This window comes from Vanellus vanellus, assembly GCF_965231255.1.
Source record: "Vanellus vanellus genome assembly, chromosome: 7".
Lineage (NCBI taxonomy): Eukaryota > Metazoa > Chordata > Aves > Charadriiformes > Charadriidae > Vanellus > Vanellus vanellus.
Window position 1 is genome coordinate 41,181,152 of NC_138912.1, and position 25,210 is coordinate 41,206,361.

Genomic DNA, 25,210 nt, shown 5'->3' on the forward strand with positions numbered 1-25,210 from the left:
TCCCCAAAGTTTTCCTGTGCTGGGAGTGTGACGATCTCAGTGATGCTACCAAATGCTAGTGCTGCAGATCGTGGTCTCGTGCTCCTTTTAGCTACGTTTTACTTCTCAATTTGGTTGTTTCATACAAGCTGCCAACAAGGGTGTTATATTTTTACAGCTTCTCTCTTCCTCTCTGGCAGTACAAAGAACATCATCCCTTAGAAAGGGAGAGCTGCAGGTTACACCAAGTGACTTGAGCTTCCCGCTTGAAAAGACTAAAGCCATGTTAATTCTTTTCCCTTATCATAAAATAAATCATTGAATTATTCAGCGGCAGTTGCTCACCTTGCAAGCGGCTTATTCCCAGGAGGAAAGGGCAAAGAATGAAGCAGAGGAAGGTCTTGTGCCGTAATCTGCAGATTCCCCCCTGGCTGCCAGAGGGGAGTCCAGCACCCAGCTGGGTGCAGGGGTTGGGGCTTGGTGGCTGATGCCTCGCTTATACGGGGTTGCGCTGCTTGTGACATTCTGTTCCCATGGTCACTGTAAGAATATTTCCCCCCCTACAATGTTCTGAATGAGGAGGGAAGATGACTCTACAAGCGGAGTCAAGCCTAACACTTTTCAAAGGAGGCTGCGAAAAGGAAAAGGAGATATTTTGCTGTCCCCTGCGTCATGCATGTGGTTGTAATTCACAGATGGTGATGGAGAGCGGAGACTGGTTGGTTGGTGGAGACCTCCTGGTGCTAGAGAAGATCAAATGGAATGACGGGTTGGACCAGTACCGCCTGACACCGCTTGCTCTTAAGCAGAAGTTTAGAGAAATGAACGCTGGTGAGTGCCCTGGGTTAGCACAGGTGACACGGCTCTTCTTGCCCTACCTGGCACCAGGAGATTTCTGCGATCTGTGATTACTTGTTCTCAAGCTCACAGCGCTTGCCAGATTGCTCCTATGTGCTCCCAAAATGGGACTATTCAGGTGGGGCGAGCAATAAGAGGGACACAGGACACGGCACAAGAAGTGGTGTGGGGTCTTCTTGGTTAAGGACGGTGCTTGTGATGGGCTGCGTCCTCAATGGGCGACTCTGTGCACCGGACTGGAAAGCGTTGAGCATCCTGTTTGTGTCCTCTCTGGCAGGTCAGAGCCTCTCTTTCCACACCCCGGGCATTTAAAGCCCTGTGCTGATGGGCTTGGCCTTCGCACCTAGGGGACAGGTCAGGTATCTTCTCCCAGGTGTCTGTCCCAGCAGGCTGGCAGGCGTTGGACACCTACCCTCACTTTGGGGAGAGAGTGTTGGCCTTCTTGAAGGTGCCATTGAGCTTGGAGAGGCGGCAGGTCACTTAGGAAGTCAGGGAACTCAGTGGAGGTGTCCAGAGGCCTCTACAAACATTGTAGGAGAGCTGATAGGACTGAAATAATCCCCAAAGGAAGGATGTGCAATGAAAATAAACTTGGCAGGGTGATGAAGAGGCACTGTGCGTGTATGAAACACTCATCTAAGGTATCCAACGCCTTGTTCCTGTGAAGATAGTACACTCATCTTACGATGTATGTATCTTATGACTGTTTTGAAATATGTAGTGTGTAAATGAAATCTGATGGTCAGCGCAAGCCTGTGACCCTCTGAATCTTTCCCTTTTAGATGCCATCTTTGCGTTTCAGCTGCGCAACCCTGTCCACAACGGGCACGCCCTACTCATGCAGGACACGCGGCGCCAGCTTTTGGAGAGGGGTTACAAGAACCCCGTGCTTCTCCTCCACCCCCTGGGAGGATGGACCAAAGATGACGACGTCCCGCTGGAGTGGCGGATGAAACAGCACGCAGCGGTGCTGGAGGAGCAAGTCCTGGACCCCAAGTCAACCATCGTTGCAATCTTCCCCTCTCCCATGCTCTACGCCGGCCCCACAGAGGTAACGTAGCCAACGGCTGCTCACCACAACAAGACGTGAAGCGTGTCCGTGGGGATGCTGGCTGCCAGTCTGCCTGCGCAGCTCCAGAAAGCCACAGCGAGGGGAGTCGGTAGCTGTTGCCTCGCTATTAGCTCCCTCCATGGTTGGCCCGCAGCTTGCTGCAGCAGCCATCACCCGGCAGAGCTCAGCACTGTGGGCTCCTGTGCTTTCACAAGCTGTGTGGAGAGCTGGGGGAGAAAGTGGCTAGAAACAGACTTTACCGCTGTGACCTTTTTCTCTCGGGCAACGATGGTCATTTGTTTTCTCCCAGTAGTTTCCCTTCTGTCCCTAAATCGGTGGGATGAATCGAGTAGACTCTAACCCACCCCCGAAGGAGGAAGGAGAGGGATGCATGGGCAGCCTTCGCCCATGTGGGGCTCAAGGGCTGGCGAGCACTGTCTTTCTACATTCAAAATGCAAACCACTACCTCCCTTTGCTGCCAAATTGGAACAAGGCCAGTTCCCATCCCCAGTGTTTCCCTTGAAATACATGTCCTTAGGAGAACTGTGATGTTGCATCAGGTCCAGCCAGTGGAAGACGAGTCCGGGCAGCCTGATCGCTATGAGAAACTGCAGCAAGGCTGCTGATGCGTCTCCTTCCTTCCTTCCTGAGGATCGCCAGGATCTCTTTTATGGGCAGCTCGGTTGCGGCTCAGCGCTCAGCCAGCGCTCCTTGTGTCTCTGCAGGTTCAGTGGCACTGCCGAGCTCGTATGATTGCCGGGGCCAATTTCTACATCGTGGGGCGCGACCCGGCAGGCATGCCTCACCCCGAGACCAAGAAGGACCTCTACGAGCCCACGCAGGGAGGGAAGGTCCTCAGCATGGCGCCGGGCCTCACCTCAGTGGAAATCATCCCCTTCCGGGTGGCTGCTTACAATAAACTGAAAAAGGCCATGGATTTTTATGACCCAAAAAGGTAATGCAGGCAGCAGCGTCGCTGTTCCTTCAGCCTACACAGCGTGTGCTGTTTGCGATCGCGTCTGGCTTGCAGCATGCCAGGGGAGAGGGAGAAGCAGTCATCGTTCCTCTTAAAGAGAGGACTGGGGGAAGGACTGGTGAAAGCCGCCCTCTTTCCTTTCCAAGAGCTGATACCAGGTCAAGGGTGGGTCTCATGAAACTAAAGATGCACCTTTGTAGCCACCAGGGAGGATAAGACACTTCCAGGACTAAGTGGCAGTAGAAGTAGAGCCTCTCGCAGCTGGAGAAGTGTGTACAACTCCAGCTCTTCTCAAAAGAGCAATCCCAGTTTGCTGCCCATCGCAAACCCAGGTGTGAAGCCGCAGATGGGTGCTGCCAGTGCCAGGAGGTTTCCAACTGCGCGCTTGGCGTGGCAGAAGAGCCGTCCCGGGGACGACTCGGGCCGGTTGTGCTGATTTCATCCGTCTCTGTTTTGCCGCAGGCACGACGATTTTGACTTCATCTCGGGAACACGCATGAGGAAACTTGCTCGTGAAGGTGAAAACCCGCCAGACGGCTTCATGGCCCCCAAAGCTTGGAAAATCCTAACTGAGTACTACCAGTCGCTGGAAAAAAAGAATTAATGCTACTCCTCCTCCCTAGAAATACTTGTATTAAGAGTGGGCGATGATTGATTGATTCCCTATGACACAGATCAGTTACTTGGCATTTCCAATGCTCTGACTGGAGGATTCTCCTACCTGGGTCAGAGTGTTTTTTACTAATCAGAAATACTATGAGCCTGGTCCTTCTCCCCCTTGAAGCTGCCAGGAGTGTCCCTGTGGAGCTGGAAGGGGGAGAGCAACGGGGCCTTCGTTCCCAGCTGAGCGCGACTGCGGGAAGCCCAGCACGGCCTCCGGACGGGCCTGTTGGATCATTTTGGTGCTGCCAGGGCTGCGCACTGCACCCCTGGTGCAGAGCTGGGACCTTGGCACCGGCATAAAAACGTGTCTGTCCCCACACGGAGCAGAAATGAAGTGCCTTTCCTCTAGCCCTCGCCCGGCGCTGCCCGAAGAGGCAGGAGCGGCTGCTGGAGCAAGGAGCTGTTGCTGCTGGGGTGGAAAACAGGCACTTGATGCTGGGATCCAGCTGCTGCCCTCCAGGTTGTGCCTTAGACAATTTTTGCTAACAAACAGCAGGATTATTTTTAATGTCTTTTTTTTTTTGAAAGGATTTTATTTTTTATTTTTAATCAGCCTTGACCATCACCAGTTCCTTGTGGCCAAGTCACTGTTGCTCACTGTTCTTCCTTGCTTCTTCGTGCCTGACCCATCCGGTCAAAACAAAACCTGGGTTGAGCATCACTGGTGCTCCGAGTTCAGCTTTCCCTGGGGCCTCTGCCGTGGCTGTCCTTGTGCTCACAGCCTGGTGGGCCTGTGAGCAGGGGACACCATAAAGCCTGGCAGATTGCTGAGAAAGCCCAGGGTGGCGAGCAAAAACTGGGGATGCTGTTATGTGCTTTTGTGGGTATCCTCCCACCTGGCAGGGTCAGATCCCTGTACCGTCTGCCCACGCTCTTTCCATCCCAACGGCAAATTAAAAGCAAAACGGCAAAAATCACAGTGTGAGGTGGGTCCGAGCAGCTGTACCCCCTTAATCAGGCGAGAAGATGGCTCGAGCGCTTGCCCTCATCTGTACCTGTAGCCCCATGTGGGTACAGGGGACCTGATTTTACTTTGTGTCCGCAGGCCGGTGACGCTGGCTCTGGCTGGGGGACGGTTGATGGGGCCGAACCGAGAGCCGGTGGCTGGTGCAGCTCCCAGCTCTGGCTGGTGGAAAGTTACCGCAGACCTTATCTTCTTTTTCCCTCCTTCCCCCTCTCCTGGACATGGACTTTGCCGCTGCGCCTGAGGCTTTTCCGCTGACTGGCAGCTTTTGGGGTGACCGCAACACTGCAGCGTTACCTGGCCCTGTCTGCATCTCACCCCCAGCACATCCCGCCGGGACCAGTGCGTGTCTCAGTGCCCGGTGAGGTCTGAACGTTGAGTCCTCAGCCTCCTGTGCCTTGGTGTCCTGCCTGCTGTCAGCGGAGGCTTCCGCAGGGCCACCGCTCAGCTGTGGGGTTTTTAGGGGGGGTGGGGTGGGGGGAAAAACCATCTATGCACTTACTAGTTATTGCAAGAACCCGATTTGATGATTTTTGTACTCGTCCTTTTTAGTAGACGCCCCCAGGACCGGTCAGAACGTGTTTCAAATGAAATGGCAATTGCGTTCTCCTCTTCTTGTACTTGAGTTGTAATTAATAATGGATCCGCACTCAGTAAAAACAATCACCGCTTCTTCCTTTAACATAAGATAGAGAACGACATCGCAAGCTAAAACCCCTTTTGCTGTGGCCATGGTACAGGGACCGAGGCTACAGATGCCATTAAGAATAATTTTGGAAGAAGGTTTTTTTTTTTTCATTTGTCAACTGTTTGGGGCTGGGTGTTGGGTTTTTTTTGTAATTTTTTTTTTTTTTTTTAAGTATTCAGAGCAAAGAGCCCAAAGCTGTGTTATACCTCCAGAAAAATGCTGCAAGGCCCACGACAGTAGCTGAAAGCGCGCTCGCGCCCATGCCTTTTACACTCAGGCCCTCTGGCAGGGACCTGGAAGACAAAAGCAATACTCCCATTTCTGATCGCAATGTTTGTCATTTTTAGGTAGTAAAATAGTTCTGTAGCCACTCATCTTTTAAAATAATCAAATGGTTTAAAAAAAAAAAAAAAGCCAAACAAAAAACCCTGCAGTAAATCCAAATGGTTACAGCAAAACACAAATGTTGTATTAGCCTTTTAAAATACCGTAGCGTACTGATTACCTCTGATTAAAATAGAGTATGTGGACTAGGTTTTTTTATAGTGTATTTATTAAAGACATAAGACTGGAATTTGTACCTCAACTGATGCATCTCATGATTGAATATAATCTGAACTTGATACTCTGCTACAAAACACTCACTTTTAGTACGAATAAATATTTATACATGTAACTAACTCTCACTTTGCAATTTTTTTTGGGGGGGGGGGGGGGGGGGAATTACAACCATGAGGTTCATCTGGGGCTGCAACAGACCTGTAGGTGTCAGAGCCTCCCAAGTTCCAGCCATGTGATGGCCGGACCTGCCAGCAGCAAGGTGGACCAGGGAGCCCGTGTCCGTGTGGAAACCTCAGTTCCTTTACCTTTTTGCTGTGAAACAAGTCGTGTTTCACTGCGCTGTTCCTGCCACACGGTGTTTGAGCACCTCCTCGCTGCTAAAACCCTGCCGAAATAGGGGGTGATGCTGCTGCTGCATCCCTTGGTCTCTTCCCACCACTGTAAAGGGGCTGCGGGCATTAGAGAGCGCCGCAGCCTGCGCTTCCCAGCTCTGGGAAGTGACAGTGGGAGAGCCTGCGAGCCACACCGCGTCTGTTGGGGTTTGTCCCTATTCCCGTGTGCTGTTTGATGTTTCAACTTGGTGGAGGACACACTTTACCCTCACTCTATTAAAACCAATTAAGGTGGCATTCTTCCCCTGCCCGCACTAGAGCTTTACCAAGTAGGATGAGCCGCGTTAACGGCACCAGCCTGGCCTTTCTCAGGTGTTGACTACCACAAGGGGCCGGGAGAACTTTAGTCAGAGCAGGCACTGAAAAAGAAGGGGAACAGCTGGAGAACTTCATCTGGCACCAGTGTAACCCAAACCTCCTGAGGAACCAGCTTCCAGGAAGGAGCACTATTTGCATGTTTAATTCTAAGGTTCATCCTTGAAGTCGGGCTCCCCCAGAGCTCACAGTGGCTTACATCACTGCATTCTGCCCTGCCGCTAATGACATGACTTGTGGGATTAGCATATCCCGGACTCTTTAGGTTCCCATAGACCAGTATTTTCCGCTGTGCCAAATTTACTACCTCCTGGTGTTGGAGCAATAGGCATTTACCATACATTTCCCCCCACTTCCTATCAAAAAGCAAAGTAATTATTGTTTTTTTTTTTTTTTTCAAACACAAACCAACCACGTTTGGTACCCAAGGAGATTAAACTGGGTCAGGACACAACCCGTATGCCAGAGGAAAGGACAGCAGTGAGGAATGGTTATGGGCACCTGGTCCTGCCCGATGGCTGCCTCCAGCCCTCTTTATTTCACTTTGCCACGTGTTGCGTTTTACAGCGTTACCTTGCTTTCAACCCTTGCCTGCCCTCGAAAGCGAGCAGAGCTGGGACGCAGCGCACCGCCCCTCGGGTTCAGACAATTCCCATTACATATTTGTGTCGAATTAGGGCACAATTCATAAAATTATATGAAGAAAAACCAAGTTTTTGACAAACCTACTGACAATGACTTTACCGAAACACTTACCACTTACATTTTTAACCCTTTGCCTTTATCGCGACATAACATTACATGAATTTACCAAAACTGTTACCAGCAAGTACAGCAGAACATCACCAAATCACATTTCTAAACCCAAAACCCGTTCCCTTCTCTCCAGTTTTGCAGATCAGAGCATGTGACAGAGCACAACATCGCAAAACATCCCCCCCCTCCTGCCTCAGAGTGTCGTGGCGTGACACTTCATGGGCCGCCGCCGCCGCCACAGTGCAGCAGCGGGTCTTCCGGAGGGGATGAAATAGCAGCAAGCCCCTCGTTACAACACGTAATAGATCAGAAAGCCACAATTTCAGAGAGCTTATAATACGCGGGGCTTTATGAAAGACCAGTTAAGATTCTATTCTAATTACTCACATCAAGGAAAAAATAAAAATAAAACCAGCATTCATTTAAAAAGCCTCAAAAAAAGCAGAATTCATACAAAATGAAAAGTATTCAAACATTTTTACAGTAGCTCACTACCTTTACTAAATGGCACTGGATTTCAAGTGGTCGCGTGAAAGGAAAAATCAGTAACAGCTCAAATTTTGCTGGCAAGTTATTCTAGAAGAAGCAGAATTTCTATCTTCATATTTGCTGCTAAAAGAAAGGAGTAAATGTGGACTGAGTATTGACGGATCTTTTAATCTATACATCTTCCGATTTGGTTTGATTCTGTAAGTAGAAAAGATTTCCCATACTCAAGTTATCTACAGGTTATGTCTCTTTCTATATATATATATATATATAAAAAATGTGTGGATATATACATTTCATACATACACACACGCTTGTACGTATATACACACACCGGTGATGGATCGTCTCCCCTCCACGGCTGAACCCCCCCACGCCACGTGGGAGCCTGCTTTAAGGCTGCACAGTGTATTGACGGCAGGACAAGACACAGGCAGTTGCTCTTGGTCTGGGCTAGAATTGTTCCACTTCATGATCTACTGTTAACACTTCTAGTTGCGCACGGCGAAATGTCAATAACTTAAGAATCTGTTGTATAAAAACAATTCCCGAAACAGAACTCCCTTATTCGAGGAACACCCCCCGCTCCCACCCCCGGACACTGTTTTCGCTAGATGATTACAGAAGTCAAGCTAAATCACGTCAGAAACGGCAAACGGGCTCTTTTGTCTTAATCTAAACTAACGTGCATCAAAACGTTCTGCAGTGTGGCATCCTTTGATTTTCTCATCTTCTCAATTGCCCTGTGGAGATCCTGTTGCTGCACGGGCCGAATTTCATCTTCGTCATGGCTTTAAAGAGAAAGAAAGAAAGAAAAAGAAAAAAAAAAGCAAGGTAATGATTCGGGTGCTGCGTAACAGCTTTTCAAACAGCAAGAAGTAATCGTTGCAAAGAGCAGCTCTGACACGGATCCCACGTTACACTGGGAACACGGCCCCTGTCCACACACGTATGGGAGATAATCAGAGGAACATCACAGCGAAGGGATTTTATTCCCGTGCAAGAGCGTTACCAGCATGTAAGCCTGGTGATACAGCGCAGCGATATTACTCTCGTGTTGGCTTGTGCCACCTCAAGCTTGACACCTTGGGACAAACAGTCTTATTTTCACAGTCAAAATGAATAAAGGTAACTCATTTGTTGTTTTTTTTTTTTTCCTTGCGTAGCGGCAATTTGTCAAGAAAGAGAGAACTCCTGCTTTCCGTGAATCCTAGCCAGGTTTTCTAAACCTCTATGAATTTGCAATTCAAATCAGAAAATGCAAACTAATAATCGGGCAGCAAGAGCATTCGCAATTGCTGGTCAGCTATCATAACCAGAAAAAATAAAGACACATACGTCTCTTCTTCGCAGGCGGAATTAACATATTCCCTGACGCAGAGGAGCGCTGCATCCCGGCACATTTCTTTCAGATCGCTGCCCGAGAAGCCGTCAGTCTCTTTGGCAACTTCAAGGAGATCTACACGCCTGTCCACCTGTCGGAAAACGAAAAGGTCAGAGTGTGAAAACTCTGAAGTCGCTTACTTTGTTCACCAAGGACAAGAAACAGCCACCTCTGAGTATTTTTACCAGCCCTAAGAAGATCATTTTCAGTCTTGACTTTTTTTATTTTTTGAGAGCTAAAAGAAGATTGTTTTATTAACGCACGCTTTGAACTCTCCAAGTAGTTAATTTCATTAAATGAAACTGATGCTTCATCTCATACAACTCTGTAGCTGATTAAAAAAACCCAACCCAACAGGCGACCAAAAGCGAACCATCGTATCGGAATATTCTGTTATTGACAAAGCTCCCAAGCGGTTTTGGAAGCCAACTGGGTGGCAGAAACGGGATCACAGAAAAAAAAAAACAAACTACCCAGTTTCCCAAATACCCACACAGGTTTCCTGCAACAGCACCGCTTTTTTTTTGGTTAAAGTGCTCGATCAGCCCCTACGTGCATCTTTTTATCTATAGACAACGAACACTACCCAACGGGTCTCCTTTCACTGCCACAAACCCCTTTTTTATACATTATTTGAAAGAGCGCATTTTGTTTTCACGTTTTGACCAGTAAGGCAGCACGGCTGGAGAAAGTTCCCGTCACAATTGGGTTTTGTTGTTGCCACCTTTCAGCACAGAAAAAGAACTTCAAAAGCAGTTATTCACCGTCTCAGCAACTCGGTTGTCTGCTGAGTTCCTGAACAACCCCTCCTACTTTATACAACAAAAAAAATGGGGAACTTGGAGGCAAAATAATGCCTCTAGCTCCCTGCACTGGATCAGAGACTGAACTCTTTCCAGCCAAGACCCCGTATTTATTCAGTCCGTTTACAGAACCTCTGATAACAGTCCCTTCCAGCACATTTCGCAACGCATCAGGATTTTATTTTCAAAAAGGTAAAGCCAAACTAGGCTCATAAAAGGCTGAACTTAAGCACTGACGACTTCTAAGAGGGAAAACATCCCGTGGTGATGAAGGCAAAGCCCCAGGTGTAACCTTTGCTGCTTCCAGCTACCCCTTCAACCTGTGCACTCCCCAGGATAACCCAAGAACACCCCGACATCCACTGAGCGCCCTTCCCATTCCCCACCGCCTCTCCCACTTCTCTTGAAGGATGATGCTTGCAGTGATGCTGTCCTATCAGTTCAGATCTTGGGCTTGGACTTGAGCCCCAGCTCCTTGACCTATGACTCAGCACGCAGCGCTCTGGTTTGGGTCTGGAGAGAGCCATCCAGCTGCCCAGGCGTGGAAATTAAGACAAAAACAGCAGCTGGCTTACACCGGAGTGCCTCCTACACACGCTACGGCTTCGCTGTCTTGAAGTGCCTTTGCTTTAAAGCGGGATTCCGCACACAAATACTGAAGCCAGTAACAGTAAGCTGTGGATCCGCAACGGATTCGCTCCATCGGGGGCTGAAGGCCATCAGGCATTGAATGGCGCAGTGGAGCTGGCTAAGAATACCTAGAAAACGGGCATGTTGCGTAGCAGGCGTGAACAAGGATTCCCCTTTGAGTGAGAAAAAAGAAACAAGGTTTTAAGACAGGCAGGGAAAACAGAGGGCATGACTACACCTGCCATGCAAAGGGTTGCCAGGAAGTTTGTCACCCTGGCTGAAAATAAGCCGACCTTGAGAAATCCAATTCTGCCTCCTCCTGTGGGATAAATGATTTTTTATTTTCTCCCTGAAAAAGTTTTTGTGCAGCTGCGATCCACTACCAGATGCTTGATACACCTTGTATTCTTCCAGGAGCCCACAGAGGTTTCTGCTGAAGGCCTTGAGGCCAAGGTGCTGCAACTGCCAGGCACAGCTGCTGAGGCAGAGGAGTCACAAGGTCCACCTGCGTGCAAGGGCTGGGTGGTTGCAGGTATCCTGGATAAACGTCTATTATTTGGCATAACTCCCTAACAACTCTTAAGAAAGAAATCTGAGTCTAAAATCACCACTTGCAAGAGACAGTTTAGTTTCTCTGAGATATTCTGCAAATAACTCCGTTCTTCCTCCACAACTCCTTTGGCATTTCGTATCTCTTCTGTTTTCACATCTATGTCCAGTATTTTGCAAAAAAGCCAACCTGTACTCTAATCCTACGCAAACAATCCAAAACAACCACTTGCAAAGCAACCTCCCCAGTATCTCCGCCATTCACAATGATAAGCTGTGATTTTTTGACCTCTTAAAAAAAAATGTAAATTGGTTTTACTAATGAATGATATTTCTTAGGATAGACCTCAAGAGACACTTTGCAACATTAACTTCAAGACAATGAGTGCTGCAGACTAAATTTGGAAGGAACCGCCGATAACACAGGTCCCATATCTTGCCAGCAGACACTACCAGATAAGCTAACAGCTACTCCTTCCCCTCATCTTGGAACGCAGATGGCAACACAAACACCAGACAATAGTAGTAACAACATCTATAGCAGCTTTCCTCTAAAGGAAAAAGGAACTTCGGATCAAAGTGCAAAAAGCAGCACTGCCAGAAAATGTCATTCCACCTTTCCACCACTTGAGCCAACAGACTGTACAGAGTTAAAAATTCAGTATCTCTTCTCCCTGCTGCATGATTTCTTTCACTGATCAAAGTGATTTCCAGACATGATTCACCTTCAGCATCTTTTGAGATACATATATTTATTTTGTTGCATAACAAGAAAATGGAGACAGAGAAATTAAGTTATTTTCCTTGGAGATTGTGATTCACCACAAAATCCAAGACTACTGCTCTGACTGAGGCTCATGCTTAAACCAGCAGGCAACTCTACTGCTTGAACTTAATGCCACACCTAAACCCACAAAAGATTCCTAAGTTATACTCAGAAATACCCTGGCAGATAATCTCTACCTTACTCCAAGAAAGTCAATTATAAAACATGTTTTCTACAACTCCAGAGCTTGCACTCATGAAAACAGTAATACAGCAAATCAACCATTAAGAGAAGTCTACTTACATTTTCATTTTTCAAAATCAGCTTCAAGATTGCTTCTCTTTGTTTCAGAGCCTTAAACAAAAGAGATTAAAGTTACCAGAGTACAAAAATAAACACGTGCAACATCTGTCTCAATTTTGCACTGTGGCTTTCAGTCACAGTTCGGTGACACAAGCTGGTCCCTCAAATGGGAGCTGTGATACACACTAAGGTAACCTACCTGACGGCAAATGACTCAGAAAAACGAGACTTTAGGGTACTCTGACTCCAGGAGCATATGAAACTAAACATTTGAGCATATACACTTACACTAACTACAGGGAAAGGGAAAACACAATGACGTTTAGTCTTACTTTGCCCTAAGTGAAAGCAGCCGTCTCCAAAGATTTCCCATCATCTTTAACTGGAGGGCAGACTGTCTAGATTTAAGGGATGCTTTCGATACTTTGCCAAATCAGATGAAGAGGATAAACTGTTCTGCTTTAAAAAAAAAAAAAATCAATAAATTTAATTCTACAGATGCTGCTTGGGGAAACTTTAAGCAATATAAATCACATACTGTGATAAGGTTATGGAAAGAAACAGTCAAGGCCTGAGCATATCCTTAATAGCAAGGTAAAACACAGGCAGCAAAGAGAGAGGGTTTTGCATCTCCCAAAACCAAACTTGTTCTAAATTCACTTTCATTGTTAAAAAGGGAAAAAACCCTACCCCATACATACTCCGGCAGCTGAACAGTTGATACTCTGCCTCAAAAAAATACTTCTTCCCTTTCCCTCTGCCTTGCAGGTAATTTCTTAGGAGTAACTGTGGGCATTTTCATGTCAAATTTGGTTATAAAATCTGCAAGGCTTTAGCTACTCCACAGCGATACCACCTGTGCATACTTCCATCCACAGCACAGAAACTACCTTGGCCTTCAATAAAAGAGTTGTCAATAATCTTGGTTGTATTGCAAAGTACCGCAGACAAGGCCAAGAGACAAGGGGTAACGATGATAGGGCTGTAGCGGGGTGAGGAAAGTTGTGCGCCTGTGCACTAAATAACACCTCCGGTTGTAATTCTGATCCCGGGAGAGGGAGCCAGCCCCTGTAATACCCTGAGGCACTGTTATCGGTGCATAATTCCCTCTTCTAACGAAGGTTCTTGATAGAAAGACACAATAAATACACAACCTTGGTCCTTACTAATTCGAGGAAAACTTGAAGATGAGCAAGGTGTATGAAACCCTACAAGGAGGCGTTGCAGACAAGCAGTTACTAGGTTAAAAACACTTTGTTTCAAAAAGCATCCGCCCACAAGGAGTGAAAGCCAGTTCAAACAAGATAGGTCTGGGAACATGACTACTCTCTTGCACAATCAGTAAGGGTTTTACTCCTCCAGTTTTGTCCCTAAGTTTCTGAAAAAAAAAATAAACCCAAAAATGAGTAATGAAGGGTATTTCTGTAGCCTGACAACCACGACTGAACTCTTTATAATATTGATACAAAAATGTCTTGTGATACCGCTAAGTTTTCAAAGGCAACTAAGATACTTCGAAAAGGATGGCAATAGCAAAATTTACGGCAAGGGTAACCTTGTGACGGCTGGCCTAATTGACAAAGACCTTAATTGCTGCCTGTTTGGCATAAATCACAGGCAGAATAAAAATAGTTTTTTGGACGGCTTGTTGCGCCCACCTGTGGAAAGACTTGAGCAGAACGTAGGCTTTGATATGCAGATTTCATTCCCCCTTCTCGCCTTGAAAACTAAATACTGTGTATCCAGAAGGTATAAGTTGTAGTCAATATGTACCTGCTTCGTGACACTGTCTAACCTGGGCGCCCTCCCCCCATAAGCAAGCATGTGCAGTCACTTTGGTGCTTTTTTTGGCTGTTTTCAAGTAAAAACTAAGCTCTTCCCGGAGCGCAGCAACTAAGCCGCTCTGTTCTCATAGATGGAAGAAAATGGGTGGGAAGCTCTCAGAGCACATGGTGTTGTTTCAGATACAAGACACAAGGAACCCAGATTTCTGTGAGAAACTTCACCTCAAGAAGCCGAGTTATATATGCGCTTCTAAAAAAACTACACCCAGCTCAAAATAATACAGTATTTCTTTGAAAAAAAACCAACCAAAAACCAAAAACAAACAACCAGAGACGTGCGTTTCCTGGCGGATAAGGCACCTGCCTGTAGCTCAGCCACTGGGCACACTTTTTGGGCAAACCTGGCATGACTTACAGGTTGGTTGATGTGAAAGCGGGTCGGCATTCTTCTCATGATTGCAGAGTCAAGGTCCTGAGGACGGTTGGTGGCTCCCATCACTATCACCTGTGTACGCCAACAGAAAACACTAGTCAGCCTGAAACCAGCTTTTGAAAACCCCACCGTATTGGGAATTTCCAAACCAAACATGTGATTCCTCCACACTTTATCAAGAACATCAACATCTCAACAAGTTACACAAGGTTTCTTGGTATGGATTTCGGCAACTGGATTTAAACAGGCAGCTTCACGGTGGTACCACTGAGTACCAGATTTTTACATTATTCTGAAGCCTTCCGAGCCCAATTCGAAAGTTCAAACTCTAAGCAGTAACCCCAAACTTCTGCTCCTAAAACTTGGCGATGTCTCCTTAGTTCCTGGTGGTCTGGAAGGAGCTTGAAAGGAGATGTTTTGATAAGGTATTATGAAAACGTGGCATTTTTGTGCTGTGTTGAAAAAAGGCAATCAGTTCACCAGAACAACCGAACTGGCAGCTTTTGCATGCCCTAAAACGTTGTTTCTTTTTTTTTTTTTTTTAAAGCATTAAAAAAAAAAAGCAGTAGAAGTCAAAAAGAACCTATATGCACAGGTATACTGTAACAGCAGTGCATTAGATGTGTACAAGCCAAGTTCAATACAAGGAGAGTATTTACCTCATGTAACCACACTCCAGTTATTAGTTTAAGAACAAATTTACTTCCCATTCACATCAGCCTTGTTTGCTCATTTGTTATTGTAAGTTATGTACATTGTAAATACCCAGACACGAAAAGTGAAAAATGTCAGGGAAATTAATCTCCTATCAAACACAGTTTCCTGACGTGCTTCTGGTCTTTTGTCCGGGGTCACTGTTCCACAGCCAGCCCTGGCAGCTCCGGCAGGCCCTGGCCAGGCTGGGCTGCGTGTCCCGCAGCAGAGTCACCCTGCCACCTAGAGGCTTAATTATACGGTGGCAAATTGCTACGCACAAAAAAAAAAAAATATGCAAAAGGCGCATTTTTTGGTCAGGGCTCTTCCAGCAGCCTTAACCTTCTAGAAAGCACTGTGCCTGAGCACCAAACACATGCTGACATTTGGCTGAGCTGCCTCTTGCAAAGATGCATCGTTGCCCCACGCCGTGCTTCTCCGGGCTTCATCAAGGCGCAACATTGGACCCGAAGCATTGCTTCCCTCCGTGCTAGCGGAGCTGAGGAGCCTTCCCCAAACCGGCTTTGTCTGCAGGTTCTGCGAACGCGGCACCCTCCCAAGGCATAAATGTGGCTGTACGAGGCTTCCAGGCTCGAACTGTCCCTTCAAGCAGCACAGCTCTGTTTCCCAGGCGCTGTGCCCCAAGTCCCTGCCGGACTCAAGACTATACCCTTGGCATGTTTAGCCCAAAGCTGAACGTGCTTTTCAGGTGCAATCAACACAGGAACAAAGAACACTCATCACAATGCTTATTTACAATTTCCTCCTAGCATTTAGAATTTTTGTCACCTTAACAAAAGTCAATTTTAATCCTTGTTCAAAGGAAATTTGTTTGGCTCCCAAATAAACACCTGTAATTAACAAAAGAGCCCAGCAAGCTGGCTGTCAAAAACTGAGACAATGCAAATGTCAAAACCATTGCTTGAAGAACACTTCCTGAATTGCAATGACATCTCGGAAAAGAGCCTGAAATACGGTATTGAAACAAAACACTCCTGCTGAAGAGCTCCCCAGAAACCTGAATCAACCCCTGTGGTGTCTCCAGCCAATTGTTTGCCATCGCATTTTACTTCGGTGGCTCCCTACCCTGCAGAGACATAGGCATAAGGGACAAGAGTGACTCCTTCAGGCTCCGCATGCTGAACTCAAGAGACGGGTAAGGCCACATGTCTCACTGCAGGAAATAAACAATTTGACTTGCTCCAAGATGTTGTCAGCGTATTGGGGAAAAAAAGATAATACATTCACACACTGGAAGAAACATGTGCTTGCAAGATTGTATTAGCTTCCAGTTAAGTATTCATACCGTTGGCCTCTTATTAACGGTAAGCAAACACTCTGCTTTAAAGCCCCTCAGTATATATATTGACCGTGTTCTAATCAGTTTTTAAAAAAATCAACTGAAAAAAAATCTTTTAGCACAAGCTTGAGAGAGGAAGAAAAGCAGGTTTTTACAAAGAAAGAATTAATGGAGGTCAGAGCATTGGAACCCATTCGCAAAAAAATTTAGATTTAAAAGGCTGCAAATTTTAAAACTCGAGAATAAACATCCTTTCTAAAGGCCTTAAAAAGATTGCTCCAGGTGACAGTTCAGAAACACACCAAGCAGGCTTTCATCTATGCTACATTCAAGTCATTTATTTCATAAATGTTTTTTGTTTGTTGTTTTTGCAGCACCAGCAGCTTTCACTTTTTTTTTTTTTTTTCCTCCAAAATACAGTATTTCTGTTCTGAGATTACGGGAAAGGGAGAGAAGCATACAGGAATAACGGGATGGAAACACAGTTCTGTTTAACAGAATTTGTCTTTTGATAACATCAACCTCTCTACCCTTTCAGATTAACTCCAGAGTCTAGTGCTTGTCAAATGCTAGTCCAATGCTTTTCTGGAAACAAACCAACCAACCTGCAATTGGGATGAATACTCAGATCTTTCAATATCTTTCCTGAAATCAAAGATTCACTTCACCTGAAGTAAATATTGTTGACTAAATATTTTTCAAAACGGTTTAAAGAGTCCCAATTTTGGCAGCTCAAACTATACAGCTGTATTATTGAGACTTAAGACGCTTCTGAAAATAACAGCTCTTAATTTAAACCAAAATACCTACAAAACCAGTCTTCTCAAGAAGAAAAATGATCTATTAATATAACTCATCTCATTCCCATATTATACTGGTAATCACTAACACTGACAGGTACAGAAACTCTTTTGGCTACTACTACTACATGCAATCTGCTATTCTTCCCAAATGGCTCAATGCACAATAACCGAGAGGGAATAATCACGTTACTTCTCCTAAAATCCTTAGTACTTACTTGGCAGTTATAATCAGTGTCCAGTCCATCCCACAGGCTCATGAACTGAGCTTTCATCATAGCTGTAGCTTCATGGTCAGAACTCGACCGGCTTCGTAAGAAGGAATCTGTATTAAAGGGTTCAGTAAAGCAGTTTACTTTCAATCCTGCCATAGAAACTATGCTGTTTGATTTCTCATGTGCAGACCTGTGCTGTTCTCTGTCTTATAAATACATTTTTTTAATAAACATTGTCAACAAATGCAAAATAGTTCTCATGATGAAGAATAGGAAAGTGGAATCTCACCACATTTTTAAGCACATCTTTCAAATCACACTACGCGAGTATGAACCTATCACATGAGACTGTCCCAAATCTTGTGCTCCAAATTTTTCGCTTTCCTGAATTCATGGAAAGTATAACTTTCACCTTAGTTTCTCATGCAATTTCTCATGGAAGCGTTCAGAGGCTGGCAAGCTAGAAGACACCAAAGCACAGGAGAACAGCAAGCTGCAAGACTGACATAAAGTAGGCTATATACTTTGTCACGCAGAGCTCTAACCCTGATAGTAGTTGCCTAAAGAATTTCCAACAGCTGGAAAAACACCACATTTTTCATACCTCTACAAAAGGATCAAAAGAACATAGCCCCTTCATAAACTTAAACTGTGGAAAGGGTAAAAGTTTCACCAGGCTCTGTTTCTGCAAACTGTACAACTCGCTCTAATAAGTGCCAGTGCTACGAGACAATGAGCAATTTTAACTAAACTGCTCCAGTTCACAAGGACTTAAAACACTGATGCGGCAAGTCGAAATGCACCGTACAACTGGCACCTTCAATGTCCTCCTAGGTGAACTGCCCCTCCTACATCTTCAGCCTTATTAAACTATTATTCCTGAGCTCTCCTAAACCCATATTTTATTTTCCATTATGTGCCCTCACTGCAGAAGCATTGAAGTGTATTTGGTGATGGGTTTGCTGAATACGTAGCTCCCTTGACAGAAGAAAAGCTTTCCTCATGAACCATCTCTTCCCAACCAAAAATACACAGCAACTTGTTCTACTTGTCATTTCCTCCACTAACATGAGGAAGAAATGCACAGGTTTTCCTAATTTGCCACCATTACTTTACAATACTATTTATACTACTAAACCTTGTTCCGTTATCTCTCTTTTTAAGGAAAAGATGACAGTAGAACAATATACCCATCAACTTGAACCTACAGTTTAATGTCACTCTTCTACGGTTACTCTACAAAAAAAGATAGATTTTTTTTTTTTTTTACCTATTTCGTCAATAAAAATGATGGACGGTTGGAGCTTTATAGCAAGGGAGAAGACAGCAGCCGCCAGTTTTTGAGACTCTCCATACCATTTGTCTGTCAGTGTTGAAGGCTGGAGATTAATAAATCGACAACCTGCTTCCTTTGCTGTAGCTTTGGCAATCAGTGTCTTGCCACAACCAGGAGGCCCGTAGAGAAGTACTCCTGAAAAAGAAACAGCGTTCATGCTCTCTGGCCGCTGTACAGAAAACATGCTTTGATATGACAGACCTAATAGTATGCAGGCTTGTATTTTATCCAAGTTTTAAAAAGATAAGAAACCAAGTTACACAGTGTTCCATCAAATCAAATACAGAGTTATTTAAGATATCCTCATTATAAAATTAAAGCTAAGACTATCTAAAAACAGGTATGGTGAAATTGAAAGGAGACGTTTGTCTGAAAGATGACTGTTTTATTACTGGACTTTTACGGTTACACAAAACTAAAACCTTATTTATTTCCTCTAAACACTTGACAGGCCTTGTTTATAGCCAGTTTCAGTCTTGCTAATAAAATTTAGCACAGAGAGAGGAGAAGAAAAAAAGAAAAAAAAAGGAGCCCATGAACATTTTAAACAAATTACCTACAATTAAATATGACATCTCGTATTATTTTTTAAACATCTCATCGTGAAAGAATTCACAGTAGTGTTTTTCTAATGTAGTTGTAAAGAAAATGATTTAATTTTTTTTCTTTAGGTCAAACAAGCCTGAAACACAGAGAATTAGAAGGGTTTTTTTTTCTGTTTATGTGACTGATGACCACAAACAAAATTTCTCTGAAGCAATGACTTCCTACCAACACACAGCACAAGCCACTAATAAAACTGGGGAGCTTGCTCTATATGGAAAGTCTGCTTTAAAAAGATAAATAAAAAATAATTTTTTCCTTCAGCTTATTAGATCATGACATTAGAGTAATTTTCCAGACAGTTTCAATTTGTGACTTAAGCAGAAAGTGGCCTGGAAAAACTAAACCAGTTACAAAAGTGCTTCATTTTCCACTGCTTAGGACACAAAAATGAGACAGTCACAGATACAGGTAGTAATTAATAGTTTACAGAGAATTTTCAGAAGACAATATTCCAGGGATCAGAGCAGTAAAGATAAACTTTGGCATGTTCCCCAACATTTTAGGTTCAAATTCTGCTTGTTTGCAGTAGCATACAGCAAATATGCCTGTAAGATTCCAGCAGAGAGAGTCCAACTTCTCTTTTACTATTGGAAAGTTAATTTGTCACCTGCCGGTTTCCTTACTGCCTCAATACTGTGCAACTCAACTCCAAAGAAAAATCGAGGGATCTCCAGAATAAAAATGGGATCTCTGTCTCTTTGAATGACTGGAATTTCTAGGACTAGAACAGAGAGATGTCTGCAAGATTAGCTTAAGTTGACGTCTCAAGTTTATGACTTATGTTTCTATGACACCGTAGAAACATTAACCAAGCGTACAAAGCTGTACATCAGATTTATAGCTCACCTCTGCCAAAGGACAAGATGGAGTGTAAGAAGAGAAAAAAATTGACAATTTAGGCAGTTAAAAATGCAAGCTACATAGATTAGCGCACCAAAATGTACTATCACTAACTGAAAAGAAATTATCACTTCATTATTAAAATGAAACTTATTCACTGGACCTTGATTTCACAGCAAGAGAAGAGGAAAAACCTGAGGGTTTTCCCTGGCATCAGTCCTAATGGTTGCACTTTGGACTGGGAACCCACTTCCTCTTTCCTTTCTGGGTAATTGTAACCTTTTTTTTCTTTTTCTTTTTTTAATATCAGCATATAAATCTGTAATGGTTCCTTCCTACCTTTTGGTGGCTGTAAGAGCCTGGAATTCTCAAACAAATATTTCTTCTTGATGGGCAAAATGACAGTGTCTTTCAAATCTGTAATAACATCATCTAAGCCTGCAATATCACTCCAGGTTACCTAACAGGAAAAAACAGTGTTAGAAATTATCACCATAGTCCCTGCCAACAAAAAGTATCTAAAAGCTTAAAAGCAGTGCAAGGCCTCAAAAATAAAAAAGTGATTAAAAAAAACCCTCGTCTCTCAACAACGCAATTTTAGTTCTAAATTACAGAAATATTTTTTATGTATTTCCATAGGCACATATATGAGAAAAATAATGTAATCCAAAGTCAAAATCAAGATCTTCCACGTCTGAAGTGCCTTCATTGAAGTAGCATGGAAAAGATTTTCTTACATGCATGCTAAGTGGGTCTACGAGATGTGCAGCAATACTCATTTCATATTCAGTAAGCTTGACATTTTTCACTCCAATTTGCTTCATTAGTTTTTCAGCCTGGGGGAAATAAAACACCAAGAAAATCAGAGAAAGAAATGGAATGCTTAATTCAAAAACTAGTTTTTAAAGAACAGTTATTTGGAGTCTGAAAAGCTTCTCCGTAAGTCATATCTGAAAAGAAGTTAAATCTTTCTGAAGTAGAAGGTTCTGCTATTTCCTAATGACTTGTTGTCACTTGAGTGAAACTAAGTCACATGTCTCAGTTCCCATCAAATAAGTGTCACACCAGCCCTCCCACCTTCAAATCCACAAGTCATGCATTATGACGTGAAAAGCAACCAAAATGAACATTAAAACACGGAGTTTGCCGTTCAGAACAGTCCAAAATAATTTCCATAATCTCTACAGGAATTTCAAAGCTGATACAGGTATGTTACACATTAAAAAAAAAAAAAAAAAAAAAAGCCCATGAAGTTGTTATAAACTTTGTACAGGATTCAGATGAAAAGCCTGAAACTTGTTATTAAATAGAACTCTAAGAGATCTTTCACGTGCTTAATTACCTCCATTCACAACCCAGCAAATAATATACACACTTTAACAGTAGATATAATTGTGTTATTATAAAAAGCATGCCCCCCCCAACCTCCAAAGAACTGTATCAAGGAAAGGAGATTAGTATATTTTTAACAACAACAACAAAAAAAATATTCGCAGAAGCCGTCATTTTTTAATACATATTCAACGTTTTCTTTTTCCCAATTTAAAAGGAAAAGTCATTTGTTGTGTCAACACACTTTCACAATTCAGCTTCTCTTTATACTCAAGCTTGCGGTTAAGTCTGACATGCTTTTGGGATATTGCAACCTCTTATATAATACCTGGCACTAGCACAGATTGCGAAAGCCGATTTTTAGCGGGGCCAATTTTTTAACTAAAGATTTCATTAAAAAAAAAGGCAAACCCACCCAAAAACAGAATTAGGTGGCTCAAAACTGCTGTTTGAATCTGTGAAATTTGTGTCAGCCAGAAAATAACAAAAAAGGTTGCAACATTTCCTTCAATACTTTCCAAAGGAAACATTTAACTTTTGGTTTTGAAATGGATCTAAATCTTTTCCCAGAGCAATAACCCCCATGAATCATTCTAGCTCAACATAAGGAATGAGGCTTTTCACGTTTTTTTCTCCCCTTTCCAGGGCATTCTGACTGCTGCTGGAGGTTGGGGGAGAACAGAGGAAGAGGGACAAAGTAACTACAGTCTCTGCCTTTGCCATTAAGTTGCCAAAAAGCAGCAGAGAATTCAAGTTATTTCGGCTCAAGGTTTTAAAAAGCAACCAAGGACTGACGAGAGCATTATTTAACCCGATTGCTGCTTAGCAAAGTTGTCAGAAGCAGAAACAGCACTGGGACCACACACTTGCAGATAATTAGAGACAACATCGTGCTCCAGTTCAACAGTTTTTCCACCACTTCAGGCTAGAAACTTTAACTTGTTATAAAATGTAAGCACTGAAAACGCTAACAGTCTACATCCTGAGATTTACTAAAAAATAATTCTAGGGTTTCTTCGATTATTCCACATGCTTTTGTTGATTATTTCATTGGTTATTGCAAGCCCAGCTTTCAGTTAGGAGATTTCTCAGTGTGAGTGGTAAAGAACAAGATAGCCTTTCACAGAAATATTTATGAATAAAATCCTACCTGTTTCTGAGCTTCCACTTTTTGCTTTCTGGTTGGATCAATGGCATCAACCATCCATTTAATGGTAAAATATGTCACAGCACCAAATATGGTTAAACGAAAAATTAATCCGACCACTTCATTCCGGCTCAAGGGACGTGAAAATGCTTCAGCATGAACCATTTTGCCTCTCAACGCTAAATGTAAAAAAGCACAGGGAGGGACAGAAAGAGAGAAAATTAAAGCTGAGAAAACACCTGCCTTATATGTAAACGCTATTTTATAAAAACTATTTCCCATGCACACAGTTGGCATAAAGTTTACCATGAAGTTATAATGAAATATCTCAACAATAGCACAACCCTAACATATCAAACTGCCTGAGATTAAAGCACGCAGCGCTGAGTGTAACAATGGTTCCATTTCCACTTTCAGTAAGCAGAGAAGAAATGGCAGCAACAATGAGGCCTTACTTCCTGACTGACTACATGCAAAAAAAGTCCCGATTTCGCTCTTCCCTCAAGAAACCTGTGTTTCTTTCAGCTGTACAATATCCTAATAAAGTAATAAAGATTACTTTATTTCAGTGCCAAGTTTACATTCCCATTAAGACTGACATTTTGTGACTGTTACTGACCTAAGAATGCTCAGTCATGGAGGCAAAGATAACTACATTATTTAAACAGGGAGTTCTTTTCCCTAAGAGGAATTTTAAGGGAAAGGCACCCCACTGCCACATTAAGGACCAATCGATGACTTGTATTTGAATAAAATGAGGTTAAGAGCTGGAGCCTGCACCCAGCAGAATACATTCCGAGTTATTAATAACCCTGGAAAACTGAAAACGCTGGATGTGGCACACAGCTATCAAGGGAAAAGGCTGGCTGCCGTACCAGCCCAGAAAGTACAGCGCCTTCAAGTTAAGTAAGCATGCTGCAGAGAGAAAAAAAAAATCTCTTCCTAAAATACTGAAAAATGACTTAGAAAATCAGGGCCCCCTTTCCCCAGTCTACTTTCTCCTCAACTGGTGAGGTTTATCCCTCGAGAAGCCCCAACGCTCTCCTCGTTCGCTGCCCGCTTTCCCCGCTCGCAAAGGCAAAAATTGGTGGCGAGTCCTCTGGCAGCCTGCGAGGCTCCCTGGCTGGCCTCCCAACTGAGCTGTCAGCCAGGGAAAAGCCAGGCGACCTGGAGCCAAGATACCCTTGGATTCCCCCTCGCTTGGCTAGCGGTCACCCGACGTCGACCCTGTACTCAACTCAAGGCGATGCCGTACCATGGGGGCTGTCTACAAGGGTTTGGCAGGCCGGAATTAGGAGAGGCCCCACGATACGTTTTCCAAAAGACATCAGCGGTTTGCTATGATATTCCAGGGCGGATTGCTAAAACAGTGTTGGATTTTGGTTGGGTTTTTTTTTGTTTGGTTGGTTTTTTTTAAACTCTTCATTCTCTGCTTAGAAATTTAAACATCAAGGCTGTTGCTGTGCATACCTGCTCAGAAATCAAATAAAAATTGGCCTTGCTTAGGCATCTCAGCAAGGAATACAGAGCTAGGAGACTCTGCCATATTCTCTTAAGCCTGTTTTATTAAAATAAAAGGGCAAGCAAGAAAAAAAGCTGCCAAAAAAAGCCCCCAAACCCAATAATAATAAAAAAAAAATATAAATTTTTAGGCCACGCTCGCCTTGAATAACAGGAGAGAAATTTAAGCCCAACCTTTCCAAACGAAGTTCCGCTTACCCTGCGTGAATCTGAGCATTTATTTTCCGGCTGGAGGGCCGAGAGCAGGAGCAGGACAGTTAACGGCAAAGCAAATCCCCGCTTCCCGCTTCGCTCCCCCAGGGCGACCGACACCCTCCTCCCCCGACCCGCTTCCCCTCCGCGGACTCGGTTTTAACCCCCCCAACGCCGCTTTCGGAGGAGGAGGCCGCTTCCCGGACAGGCCGCCGAGACCCACCGCCTCCCGGTCGGCGGCCGGAGCTGACAGGAAGCAAGGGGCAAAGCCCCCCGAGCCCAGCCGGCAGCGCTCCGGCCAGGCTAGGAGCAGGCCTCGGGGAAACCCCCGGCCCCACTGCTCATGGCGGCGCCGCGAGGCGAAGGCGGCGCCGGTGAGGGCAGGGCCGGACCCGCCGCCCGTGACCTTCCCGCCGCCCTGGAGGTACCGGCGCGGTGGCGGGGGGGGGCGGCCGGGCGGGCGGATGGGCCGGCGGCCGCTCGCTCCCCCTCCCGCCGGGTCACTCACCCCTCGGGCCGGTCTCTGGGGCGGACGGAGGGAGGCAGAAAGGCGGCGGCGGCGGCGATGGTGGTGGTGGCGGCAGCACGGGCCCTGAGGCGGCGGCGACGGCGCGTCCCGCGGTTCCCCGCTCCGGCCGGCTCCCGCCGCCCCGCACGAAGGTTCCGCCCGCCGGTCCGGTCCCACCCCTCAGCCCGCCAGCCCGCTCGGGACGGAGCCTCCGCTCCCCCCGGGGGAGGGGTGTCGAGGTTGACCCGGGGACCGCCTCCTCGTAAACAGGCGCCGTTTCCCCCTCTGGGAAGCAGCGGCGTTTCGGCAGCTCGAGTTTGGCGGGTGTGGGATGCGCCGGGGGGATCTGCCAGAGTGAAAATCGTCAAAACGTAC

The 25,210-nt window shown here is 45.0% G+C and overlaps 2 protein-coding genes across 2 annotated transcripts in view; one reads left to right on the top strand and one right to left on the bottom strand.

Moving 5' to 3' along the window:
* LOC309674129 (bifunctional 3'-phosphoadenosine 5'-phosphosulfate synthase 2-like) overlaps nt 1-3,697 on the top strand; it is a gene marked incomplete at its 5' end in the record, with an annotated part of 66,529 nt that extends 62,832 nt beyond the window's left edge. Inside the window, 4 exons of the mRNA XM_082486069.1 lie at nt 675-810; nt 1,620-1,888; nt 2,615-2,844; nt 3,328-3,697. Of these exons, the coding sequence (XP_082342195.1) occupies nt 675-810; nt 1,620-1,888; nt 2,615-2,844; nt 3,328-3,469 (777 nt within the window). The 3' untranslated portion in view covers nt 3,470-3,697. The remainder of the gene's footprint in view (nt 1-674; nt 811-1,619; nt 1,889-2,614; nt 2,845-3,327) is intronic.
* Nucleotides 3,698-7,141: 3,444 nt separating this feature from the next.
* On the bottom strand, nt 7,142-24,982 carry ATAD1 (ATPase family AAA domain containing 1). The gene is made up of 10 exons (XM_082486052.1): nt 24,836-24,982; nt 22,618-22,793; nt 20,873-20,971; nt 20,475-20,595; nt 18,624-18,824; nt 17,357-17,463; nt 14,328-14,417; nt 12,129-12,179; nt 9,032-9,168; nt 7,142-8,484 (listed from the first exon to the last, which is right to left on the bottom strand). The coding sequence occupies exons 2-10, from the start codon at nt 22,777-22,779 to the stop codon at nt 8,364-8,366; spliced, it is 1,089 nt and encodes a 362-aa protein (XP_082342178.1). The 5' UTR covers nt 22,780-22,793; nt 24,836-24,982; the 3' UTR covers nt 7,142-8,363.
* Between the last annotated feature and the right edge of the window lie 228 nt (nt 24,983-25,210).

Excerpts from the sequence above, each read along its gene's own strand:
- ATAD1 (XM_082486052.1), bottom strand. The coding sequence starts at position 22,779 with ATGGTTCATGCTGAAGCATTTTCACGTCCCTTGAGCCGGAATGAAGTG. Across the intron at positions 18,825-20,474 it reads GCTCTTACAGCCACCAAAAG|GAGTACTTCTCTACGGGCCT; the intron begins GTAGGAAGGAAC and ends TTTCTTTTTCAG. Across the intron at positions 9,169-12,128 it reads TGATTTTGAAAAATGAAAAT|GTGGACAGGCGTGTAGATCT; the intron begins GTAAGTAGACTT and ends GTTTTCCGACAG.